The sequence below is a fragment of the Montipora foliosa genome, chromosome 12 (assembly GCF_036669935.1).
Source record: "Montipora foliosa isolate CH-2021 chromosome 12, ASM3666993v2, whole genome shotgun sequence".
Classification (NCBI taxonomy): domain Eukaryota; kingdom Metazoa; phylum Cnidaria; class Anthozoa; order Scleractinia; family Acroporidae; genus Montipora; species Montipora foliosa.
Genome location: NC_090880.1, coordinates 5418204 through 5430703, shown reverse-complemented (window position 1 = coordinate 5430703; position 12500 = coordinate 5418204). Strand labels below are relative to the sequence as shown.

Below are 12500 nucleotides of genomic sequence, written 5' to 3'. Positions count from 1 at the left end.
ATCTAGACAACCATTGTTTGGCAATCACACATTGTTTATCCCCATGGTTCCCAACATAACTGCATTGTCTCTTGTTCAATCACAGTCAGGATTTCCATACAAATCTTAAAGTTTATATTTTTGTGGGCCATGTTGACTTTCCCTCACATGGAACTTTGGGGCACCTGTGGACATACAAATTGAATGTACAATATTAATTGTACTAGCATCAGTACTTGCATGGTCCACAGTAACAAGATGGCCTGAAATATAAAAGGGGAAAATATACGGGCATAGTTTGAACAGGAAATTTGCAGGAAAACAGGTCACTTAAATGTCGAGATTTTTGATTGGTTAAACAGATCTGACACTTGGACCAGGTTATATTATAATAATATTTTGGCTGAGATAACAGACAAAGTTATGTAAAGAGAAGCCATTTTGTTTTAATTAGTTTCTGTCAAGACAATATGTGTTTGAAACTCATTTGTTCTGTATGATCCAGGAGACTTCTGGATAATCCAGGAGAGTTGGCATAATAATTTCGACTAGTGGTGTGATATTAGAAGTCTGTGTGAATTATGACGGTGATTCATTTATAAATTTTCTGATTGATCCATATTTTGTTAATTGACTTTGAGTTCTTGATGGGCCACTAATTAAGTCACGATCCCAATTTCTAATTAAGTCACGATCCTAATTTATAATGTTATTTGTTGCAGTTGTCCCAAGAAATTGCAAAAGCTACAAGAGAGGGAAAAATCTCTATCTCATTAGGGGGAGATCACAGGTAACAATATCTAGTTTTTAAATAATTACAGTAACAGCATTTCTGATTGCTGTATTAAAAGCTCACGCAAGAATTAGTCTCAGTATTTAGCCACATGTCTGGCTGCAAAGCTGAGTTTTTCGAGTTGTTAATTTGGCAGAAGTACGTACCAAGATTCTCATGGGTAAAAATTGCCTTAATTATGCTCGGGAAAGAGCCCAGGAGAAATCCTGTTGGGATATTAAGGTGAAGGAAGTGTCGTCAATGGAGATAAGAGGCAAAGAAATATACCTAAATGGTGGCCAAGCTGTTGGTGCTGCAGCTGCTGTGAGACATGAGAAAATTAATGTTTAACTTAAGAACAACTCTCTTTGAAAATGAGAAACGCTAAATACCAATCATTATAAAACTTAAGTCAAAACACCGATCTTGAACTATGCCAATAAGACTCAATCTCAGAGGATGGAAAAGTGCTCCTTTTTTGTCAACTCAATAGGCCATTTCCGAGTTCATGGCTGCCTCCTCTTCAAAGCGAGTCTAAGTGCGAAGTTTTTGTTATGGTAATTAGTGCTACTTTACATATTAATGAAAACTAATTTTCATAAGAAAAACGTCGCACTTAGACTCGCTTTGAAAAGGAGGCAGCCATGAACTCGGAAATGGCCTATTAAATTCCATCTGCATGTTACTGTATTTAGAAAAGCATTAATAATTCATGAGGAGAAAACCAAAGAAATGTTTTATTAATCAAAATCTGTATATCTGATACAGATTTCTCTTCCTTTACATAAGTGTTTCTTTCGATTTTCCCTGTTAAAATGTTTTGAATCACCAGAAATACTTAGTGTACATGTACATTAACCCATGCACCCCCTAAACTTGCCATACTTAGTATTTTACTCTGTCTAACGCCAGACGATTTTACTCGTCAATGGGGAACCCCAAGGAATCAATGGGTTAATCACTCACTGAAAAACTATGTCCCACTTATATTAAATGCTCACGTGTCATAAGTCCTACACAATATTCGCATCAAATTTGTATCACATTTACAAACTCTTGGCTTCGCCTCGAGTTTGTAAAATAATGTGATACAGATCTGCTGCTCATATTGTATATATAAATTACTTAGAATTTACTTTAATTAACTTGACAATTGTCTGTACTTTTGTCTGACAAAAATTTCCTTTTTTATTGTTAAAAAGTACTTCTTATTAATAAGTAATAAAATGTCACAAAGTGTCTGCCTTAATTGCTCAGCAATTGTTGTTCCTCAATCTTGAAATTAACATAAAAAGACACTATTTAAACAAAAACATCCTGGTAATTAATTACATGTATTATAATAAATGCTATTAGCCCATTCAGTTGACATCATGAGTAATTTAATAACATTATTTAATTTAAGAAGTCCGTAACTCACACCTCTATCTAGTTTCTTTCTTTTCTCGAGTGCCGCCGGGTCCAGAAGGGGGTCCTGTTTGGCGGTCCACATTTGTACCATATCCCTGTTCATGATCAAAACATATTAAAATCTCCCTTCAATTCCAAGCACGAATTGTTGTTAAATTACGTACTGCAGGCATGCATGTCAATCAACATATCCCTTCCCCTTGACAGTATTTCTACCGTTTAGGCAAACTAGTATAATTATTCATTATCTTCCCCCTCAAGATTGTTTTTAAAATTGAGCCATTGCAACTCATTATATTTCAGATCCCATATGTAGGGCATGATATGAGGTTTACTTGTCTGTTGTTTTGTTCATGAATATAGCAAAGGCACCCAACGACCAAAAATCCAAAAGCCTTTGAGAGACATTTCTAAGCTCCTTGTAATATTGTATCAAAGACTAACTGTCTAAAGAGATGTTTTTATCATCTGTAGAAGAATTTACTGGTTATGAAACCCTGGGAATTTCAAAAGCAGGAACAAGACAGTCACGATTAGATGTCGAACCGACCGTGACCCTGCACAATCTTTTGTTTTTGGTTCTCAAGTGAATTTTGAATAAATTAGTCGAAACTTTTGATTGGTTATCCTGCCAAAAAAAGCGTGTTTTTGTCGGGTTTTGTGCAGGGTCAAGGCCAAAAAAAGCGAAAAAAAACATGAAACAAAGAAACTTGTCGAGTTTCCTAACCAGCCTACATCTATTAACTATGATCCTATCATTTAGTTGTGTATAAAAAGAGTACAATAATGTATTTCTAATCTTCCTTGTTTTAGTATTGCTGTTGGTACTGTTTTTGGTCATGCATCTGTCAGGCAAAACATGTGTCTGTTATGGGTAGGTGAACTTGTTGTGACAGTATGCTTTAATTTTAAATTTAATTTGATCTGTATGTGCAGATATAGATACAGTATTTTGGAAGGTCAATTTTGGAGTTAAAACATGGAGAGCCATTTTAATAACAATATTATCAGGCATACCTAATAATAATATTAACTTAATAATATGAAATGAATGTGTGAATTTAGACTTACCTAGTAAAAATTCTTTGAGAGACGTCATTTCAGGAATCAATAGACGCATGCCCCTAATCACCATCACAGCCATGGAACGTACAAGCAACTGCCAGTTTTTTGTGAACGTTATATGCAATTCAATCAGATTGGACCCTTTTAGAGGTGAAAGTTGTCACCAGTCATTAAGCAAAAAATTATGTGACTGTTTTGAGGCTGAAAATTGACTTTTCCATCTGGAAAAATGTTCAGTTCATGTGCACATGAAAGCTAGCTAGCATTATTAAGATAATCTGTAACAATAATAACTGCATAATATTAATGGCAGATTGATGCTCATATGGATATCAACACACCATTGACCACTAAAACTGGGAATCTGCATGGAATGCCTCTTTCCATGTTAATCGAAGGTGTTCCCAAGGTATGTTTAGGCTTATAAACTCTACAACCAAAAATTTTAAATTTTAAATGGTCAATAATACATATTTAAAAAAAAAGCAGCTGTGATAATTAGGGCTACTATAAATTATAACTAGTGTATACAAGTCATGTATATGCATCTTGTACAAAACTATTGATTCAGAAATATTTTTTATTAGCGGTATTAAGTTACCGTTTCTTTAATTAATATCTTTCTTTCCATGAAGTATAATCTTGTTATAAAAACCCCTCTCCCTTCAAAGCAATTATGTTGAAACATGGCTGCCAGGGGTTAAAGTTTTGCTCCGATTTTCCTGAACTGTATGTGACATTGTGTTTATAAGGCGGGCTGCTAGCTGGGACTTTGTCGGCCTTCTGTTCTATACCCTACATGTATGTAACACATACCATCAAAAGAATGAAATACAAAATTATGTATGGGTCACTTCTTTATTCTTTTGGTCCAGGATTTTGGGTACATCCGTGGCAAAAATTAAAGAGAAGGAAACATACATTCTGACTGATTCACAGTATATAATATAAATAATAATAATAATAATAATGATAATAATAATAATAATAATAATAATAATAATTATTAAAAAATAATAATAAATTATAATTATATTATTATAATTTATTTTCTTTAATATAAGAACTGACATATTTAATTTCCTTATCGGATTTCTCATTTTTAATTACCAGCTGTCTCTTTACTTGCATTAATATACATGTAGTACATTTGGTAAATAATATTTATTTAAATTAATATAATTTTTACTGTATAAGGCTGGAACAATGATGTAAGAGCAGGAAGTAATTTTTTTTGCAGTTTACTCCTCTTCCTGGATATGACTGGTGTAGTCCATGGTTAGTGTGAATTTGTTGACAAATTTGTTCTAACCTAGACATTTCTTTGACAAAAGGCCCAGTAATTGTGGTCCTAATCAGTAAGCGTCTGACCTTAGAGCGGTTTTCAATTGAGTGTCGAAAGTAATTAGCGAATTACTTTGGTTTTGCATTACTTCACTCATTGACTGGTTCAAAGTTTTACAACAGTCGATTGAAACTCGCTCTATTCATAAAAATGGTACCTAATCTATCATATTCTTTTGATGTTGTGGAAGTTTGCCTTGCATACCAGCCTTGTTAAAAATAAATTATTTATTTAACCTATGAAGAATGCATAGAAGAGTATTATCATTGGACAGGTTGTTGAAAACTCAGACATTAGCAAACATCTCTGACCCCCACTCTGGATGTCTGAAACAACCAAAAAGCTCAGACCCTGGTCAGGCTTGCAGCATATTCTGCTTGGTGTTTGTTTAATATAAATTAAGTATGCTGACGACTCTTTAAATTAAGCCTTTGTAGCACAATCGTGTATTCTGCTTTAACCAAGTATAGTGTACTTCAACGTGACACAATCGTAAAAAGAATAAGAGGATTAACCCTTTGACATCCAAACTGGCCGCAACCGGCCGAAACCCGCCAGACTTAGTATTTTACTCTGTCTAACGCCAGAGTATTTTACTCTGTCTAACGCCAGACGATTTTACTCGTCAATGGGGAACCCCTGGGAGTCAATGGGTTAATAAAAGATGGAAATTTAAGGACATTATTTATAGATGTATGATTGGGAAAGTTTAGCACTGGAAGTAGGCTCCTTTTGAAGAATGCTCAGTTAGCAGTACTTCCACCTTGCTGTGGAGAAGATGTCCTATATTATTTTTGTATGTTTGCTTGCAGTTTGTCTCCCCAAAATTTAGCATATATTGGACTAAGAGATATTGATCCAGGAGAAAAGTAGGTGCCCAACAAATTGAACGATAATTTTACAAACTAGGTGTTTAGTACTTGAAATATACTGGACGTATACATATAATTTATTATGTACATGTACCCATACTTAATTCTGACCTGTTAATTGAAAACTGATATTTCATGTCTCCAAAAAAAGTTTAAGATCTTGTGTGATTTTTTTTTATGAATAAAAGTAATTATTATGATTATTGTTTCATTTGTAAGTTAATTGGAAACATAAAAAGGTAAAGTCAGCTTACAGGCCTAGTGGCCCATCAGGCCAGAGCTAATATCCCCTGTTTCTGTAGCATGAAGTGACTAGGAGTATTTCTACTTCCCCCTGGATGGGATGCTAGTCCATCACAGGGTTACCTCCAGCATTTCGCTGGTACCCATTTATACACCTGGGTGGAGAGAGACACCGAGGGAGTAAAGTGTCTTGCCCAAGAACACAACACAATGACTTCCTGGCCAGGTCCCGAACCTGGACCATTCGCTCCAAAGTTGAGCACACTAACCATGAGGTCACCGTGCCTCCCTCAATTGGAAACTTATTAAATTATAAAATAAAATAAAATAAAAGGGAAAATGGAAAACCGCAACAAATACCAAAACCGAAAAAGTGAAGTTTTCCTAAGTATGCAAATAAACTGCAGAGCTAAAGAAAGGGGCCATCCGTAAAACAAAAACTCCTACTGCCCCCTCTACATGTATCAATTAACTCAATTGAAGTTAATTACTTGATCAATGTATATTTTAATGATTTACTGCAGGGAGATAGCTGAAAATTTGGGAATAGCAGCATACACCATTGATGACATTGACAAGGAAGGAATTGGAGAAATAATCCACAGGGCTCTTGAAAGAATAAATCCAGAGTAGGTTCAACAGACCTTCAATAGATAGACTTACTTAAGGGAGATTCATTCAGCTTATTTGATTTCTGTATGGTGCCTCCAATTAGTGCTCGGCCAGTGCACTTGATACTCCAGTGCGGCATCACAGTTAAAACTATGCAGCAAATATACGTTCATTAGCACTTCTATGAACTTCATCAACGCGAACAAACTTTCAGTAACGCTAAGAGAGTTAATTTATAGCAGCAGAGACCCGCCAATGCTGTCACACCGCCTCCAAATTACTTCCTCAATGCCCTGCTTCTCGCAGGCTAGCTCTATATAATGTAATAACTCAGTCTATACATGTGTAAATAAGATTAATGCTATTCATTTATAATAATAATTCGTAAAGGAAACCAAAAGACTTAGTAATGCCTCATTTAAGATCCTTCCCTGCCAAGAGTGACCCTTCAGATTTTACTCATCAGTGCATGGGGATCCCCATGCACTGATGAGTAAGTTCCCCTTACCCTGTTCCTCCTTTGAGCTACACTCTCAAGATCTTACCATTATCTATAACACCATATGATTTTACTCATCACTGTAGTGAAAGGGCAATCTTTCAGTATATCTTAAATACAAAATTAATCAAAAGTTTTCATTCTTTGATTTCACTTGTGAAATGTCTTGTATTAAAATCAGCAGTAAAATGACCACTGGATTGCGAACATGGAATGTAATTGAGTAGAACCGTGGTGGACAAAACACTGACCCCTGAGTCCATGGGCTACCCAAATGGACTATAATCCTAAAAATACTATTTCGAATGAGTACTGTTGATCTATGTGTAAGCAGCATCTCAAATAGTGCTTACTTAAGTAAGCCTCATGCAACACCCATTTTAAACAGCATTGTTCAACAGTATTTAAGTCTAAGCACCCATTTTAAAAAGGTTAGCTTTCGATTATTGTTGTGATGGCTGATTACTTCATGTACAGTATGTGAAGTGAAATCATGGCCGTATGGATGAAAATTATCAGGGTATGTGCAATGTAAGTATTATAATCAATTCAGTTCTTTCAATAGCACTGATTCGAAATGGTATTTTTAAGAGTTAATTAATAGTCCATTTTAGGGTAGTCCATTTGGGTAGTCCATGGACAGGAGGTCAGTGTTTTGTCCACCACCATTTACAGTGTACAACACAAGTGCATTTAGTGCATCACATTTACAAACTCAAAACAAAACCTCCATCAGTTTGTCAGTGCCTGATAGCACACTCCCCCCCTCCTTCCTTGCCCTCTCCCCAACGTTGTTGACATTGAATTATGTCAAGCTTATTTTCATTGCTAATTAATAGTAGGTACAGATGGGATCAAACATGAAATAGCTAGCCAAGAAAAAATTATAAGATTGTTCCCGTTTTTGAATGTTTTTTTTTTTTATAATTATGGAGTTTAACCCCATATTTGTGTAAGTCATTTCAAAGTTATTTCTTTTCAATTTTCATCTAGAGGTGATCGTCCTATTCATGTCAGTTATGATATTGATTCTCTGGATCCTAAAGAGGCCCGTAGCACAGGAACACCAGGTAAAGGTTGCACTATCTTAGACCACAGGAGAGAGCAAAACCTATACTATTCAGTATAATAATAATTATAAAATAATTGGGATAGTACGCGCACTCTCATTGGTCAATAGCTGTGTTTAGATGAGAGTATTCAAATACGACTGACATCACACGAATTGGTTATGTAGTCAGAGGCACGTTTTGATTGGCTGGTAGGAAATTGAGCATGTATCAAGAAAATCTGTTTCAATCAAGACGTAAAAAACCACCATTTTCCTTCATTTGTCGTATTATCTTTGAGAAATGTTTTATAAAAGCAATAGAGGACTTTTTTTTCGTATTTCCATAGCCTCATCTGAACATGAGGGGGAGTTGGGAGAATTTAAGACAGCTATGCAAACCCGAGATGCAGTCAAGGGTTTGCATAACTGTCGAGAATTCTCCCAACTCCCCCTCATGTTTAGATGAGGCTATGGAAACACGGAAAAAAAGTCCTTTATTGCTTAAGTTGAATATAAAAAATTCCATTCAAACTGGTTCTTGGATTTTGTTTCAGTTTAATGATTCCAAAGTGTACTCCATACATGAAATCTTTTTGTTTCAGTGAAAGGAGGCCTTACCATAGATGAAGGCATTTACATTTCACAGATTGTTGCACAAACAGGTAAGTTATGTTTTAAATAAACAAAGTAGTAGAAATTATTTGCACATTTACTAAGTAATAGTGATTTATATATTGTGTTATAGGCTGCCTCTCAGCAATAGATATGGTGGAATTTAATCCAGCTATAGGAACTGAAGAAGAAGTGTCAAGAACTGCCTTAAACACGATGAAACTTATCACAATATTGCTTGGTGAAGAGAGCCATCTGAAAGAAGCTCCACTACCTCCTGTAGATAAGAAGGAGGCTTGTGGTAATGGTGTGCTGTAGTACAATTTATAGCTGAGAGGTAAAGGAGATGAGTGATGATAAACTTATCAGTCAGCTATCAGCCAGCTCATGAATGCAACCAAGTCAAAATTTGAGGGAGCTTAATACAGTGTGGTGTCGTTCAGTTACAACATTGTTCTTACAAGATGCACACCCTGAAGCTCTTTCTCAAAGGGGCTACATGGCTTTGCACACTTCAGATTTTTATGGTTTGGGATCAAGTTACTAGACGTTTAAGCCTAGTTTTGCTTTTAAATCTCCATTTTGAGTCCCTGCCAGAGCCCCATACCCACTGTACATGTAGATTACTGAGTAAGGATAGAGTGTTTAGAGATTTTGACATGAAAATAAGGAATGGATAAGCTCATTCTTCAAGTTAAGCTGACAAGTCTGTCTTTTGTCTTTAATTATAACTTTGTAGTTTTGTGGGTTATCTCTGTTCCCTCCAAGATATAGTGCAAAATATCTTGGTCCCCAATTATTATTAACAATTTGGCTAACTCTGTTTGGAGGACATGGCTCAAGGGGGCAGTACGTTTCATATTATTTTAACTTTCAGAGAAAAAATATACAACAATGCCATAAAAGTTGTATAGCCATATTTATACCTGGCTATTTACAATAATTGATAATTTAATTTTTAAAGTGCACTCTCTATAATCTGATGATCAACTGCACTTTGAAATACAATATTCAAGAAGGCTGCAAACTAATATATACACTTTATATAATATATACACCATTTAACTTGTACACTGTCATGTAACAAGTCATTTATCAATTTATAGTTTGTAAAAACAAACTGGAATGTGATGAAGTGAAGGGGTTGCAAAATTTAATGTTCACCCGGTTAAATGACTGAGATGTGTCAACTTTATTTATTACCGTAACTTAGGGATACTGGAATCCAATCTTCAACCTTCCAGTTACTAAGTTCGGATGCTCTACCATGGAGCTGGATGAGATTCATCAAAAGTCCCGAAAACTTTTCGGGCCGAAAAAGCCATTTGTGAAATTGTCAACTGCTCGTTCTGGAAAGCCGATCTTTTAACATGATAGCTGTGAAGTTTTAACATGATAGCTGTGAAGTTTGACGACTTAAATCCTCTCCGTTCTTGAGATAAAAAGGGAATTGTGACACCCGAAAACAGCACGTAAAGTTTCGGGACTTTCGAGAAACGGGCCCGAGCGAAAGTCCCGGAAACTTTTCGGGCCCGAAAAACCATTTGTGAAACTGCCAACCTCTTGTTTTGGAAAGCCGTTCTTTTGACATGTTTGCAAGGTAACAAAAAGAAAAATGTCTGTGAAGTTTGACGACTTCACAAGATACAGAGGGAATTGTCTTGACGACTTCTTGAGATACAGAGGGAATTGTGACACCCGAAAATGGCCCGTAAAGTTTCGGGACTTTCGAGAAAAGGGCCCCTGGTCACTAAACTAGCAATTTGTTAACAATCAGTGCTTTGCTGTACTGCGCCTTAACCAAATTTGTCGAAAATTGTGAATTCTCACAAAAGTAGTTCTAAACTTAAGAAGATGGTAATTTTTTGCGAGTATTCGAAAGTTACCATTTGATACAAATTCTTTCAACAAACTAAAAACTTACGAAATGAATTTATTAAAGGAGTATCTAGACGAAAGTGATCAATGAAAGTTGTACATATTTATGTTTCTGTTTTGTTTAATGGAAACAAGCATCTTTAATCTCGGAGGACCTTCGCATTAATTTTGTGCAGTAACACACAACATGAAATATATTCCAAATCAAGTATACAAATTGCGAAGCATGCATATTGGAGCATGAATGATTATATTCAACATTGAATGGAATAATAATATTATTATAAGTATTGAGAGAGAGTCAAATGCTTTAAGTCTCTCAGTGTGATGCAATATCAAACTGATTGGGTTTTGGGAGAAAATTAATGCTCCATCTTTCTAATCCAGAATCAAGAGACTACAAGTGTACTATTAAACCATTCAGAATTCGACCCCACGTATCAAGACCCTTTGTTTTCGATTGGTTAAGAAGTTCCTAAACCACAGGAGCAGTTGCCCGTCTATACCGTATCTACTGAGCTTTAAAAGCAGGCACTCGTTGGGGTCACTGTCAAACGCTTTTGAAAGGTCCAGGTATATTGCAGGAATATTACATCAGACACTTTTGATGACAGCGACAGTGTCACAACTTAAAAGTTGCGACACTGTCGATCTGCCTTTCAAATATTCTAATGAGACGACTCTAGATTTTATAATTTTGGCCAATTTTCGCAGCTGTTTTGCTAATGATAGATGTCAGCGAGATTTGTCGCACGGTAAAGCTTGCAAGATCCCTTATCTCACGTATTTGGTTTGACAGTTTAATGGTTCCAAGCCATTGCAACTCGATAAGAGAAAGAACGTTTAAGAAAATTCGTTTTAGGTAGCGGTAATTGGAGGTCATAGCTCGAACCCCTCAAGTTATAATTGTGAACTAAAGAGGTTCTATGAAAATGCTACTGAAGATACGTTGGACAATTATTATTATTATAATTATTGAATACTTTAACGTCGTAATTAACAAGTGCCTTTTCTCTCTTTCTTCAAAGTTAGACCACTCTAAAGAACTTAGCACTCCTGATGATCAATAGAGTAATCAGCTCTAGTAATAATCCGTGCTACTCTATTTTATAACTTTTGTAACGTGTTTTGGAGCAGTCACTCAATACAACATCACAATAATCAAAGTAAGGTTATGCAAGTGAATAGTAAATTGTGAGTAGTAAAATTAGTAAATTGTAGTCAAAATTAGTACATAGTAAATTGTGAATAGAAAGGTTGTACAAGTGAATAATAAATTGTCTTAAGATGAAAATTTTGAAAATGTGTTCAAAATGTTGGAGAATCAAGGAAAGCAACAGAGCATAAACTTTATTTTTCAGCTCTCCTGTCTCCTCTAATCCTGAGAAAGAACAACGTGACGATTTGTCCCTCTTCTAAGAAAGTTTCTCGAAATGATTCGGGTAGTGCTTCCAAAAAGCATGAAAGTATAAAGATCTAGAGTACGAAGGTAAAGTTACTGCCGAAAATATGGGAAAATGATATCCCGTGAATCCAATTTGCTTCGACGGAAATACTGCATGGAATGAAATGAACACAGGAATAGTTCGTTTTACAGGGGGTCAGACAAGTTCTGAATTGGAGTCATTTGCTCTAATAACAAAAGCAAGCAACGCGAATATCCGAGGGGGGTCGCTCGTCGGAAATTTTGAAAAGAACCCCTAAGAGGTACAAAGAACCTGTCTTGTGGGCGTGGCATGAAATTTTTCCACCCTTAAGAGGTACCAAATTATGGCTTTTAATTAGACAAAATTTAAAAATGGTTAATTGTCAAATGTCTCCTGTCATAATTTTTCAGCTCAATACCCTTAAAGGTACCGCTAAAGCTCCGGCTGTGGACCTTTTGAGGCCGAACACCCTAAGATGTACCAAAACCGCTTTTTTAAAGGGAACCTCCACTAAAACAACAAAATAACTTTAAACCACAGAACATAATGTTTACAGTTGGAATTGCTCAATCTTTTTCCAATGAAAGCGTTTGTATTCGAGAAAAATAAATTCCAAAAACGATTATTTTGGATTTCAAATTTCCCGGGCGCCGCCATCTTGAATAATTGTGACGTAACTTGGTTGCCCTATTGTTCCAGAACAATCGCTCTTTGTATCAGAACAATAAAGCAACC

At 35.7% G+C, this 12500-nt stretch overlaps 1 protein-coding gene across 2 annotated transcripts in view; it reads left to right on the top strand.

Moving 5' to 3' along the window:
* LOC137979271 (arginase-1-like) overlaps positions 1-11625 on the top strand; it is a 16039-nt gene extending 4414 nt beyond the window's left edge. Inside the window, exons 4-12 of one of the 2 annotated variants that reach the window (XM_068826495.1) lie at positions 702-769; positions 2975-3035; positions 3540-3635; positions 4467-4504; positions 5384-5440; positions 6211-6315; positions 7791-7867; positions 8451-8510; positions 8594-10420. In XM_068826495.1, coding sequence (XP_068682596.1) covers positions 702-769; positions 2975-3035; positions 3540-3635; positions 4467-4504; positions 5384-5440; positions 6211-6315; positions 7791-7867; positions 8451-8510; positions 8594-8778 — 747 coding nt within the window. In that variant the 3' untranslated portion in view covers positions 8779-10420. Of the gene's footprint in view, positions 1-701; positions 770-2974; positions 3036-3539; positions 3636-4466; positions 4505-5383; positions 5441-6210; positions 6316-7790; positions 7868-8450; positions 8511-8593 lie in introns of both variants that reach the window. The other variant, XM_068826496.1, reaches the window with a different exon arrangement.
* The last annotated feature ends 875 nt before the right edge of the window (positions 11626-12500 follow it).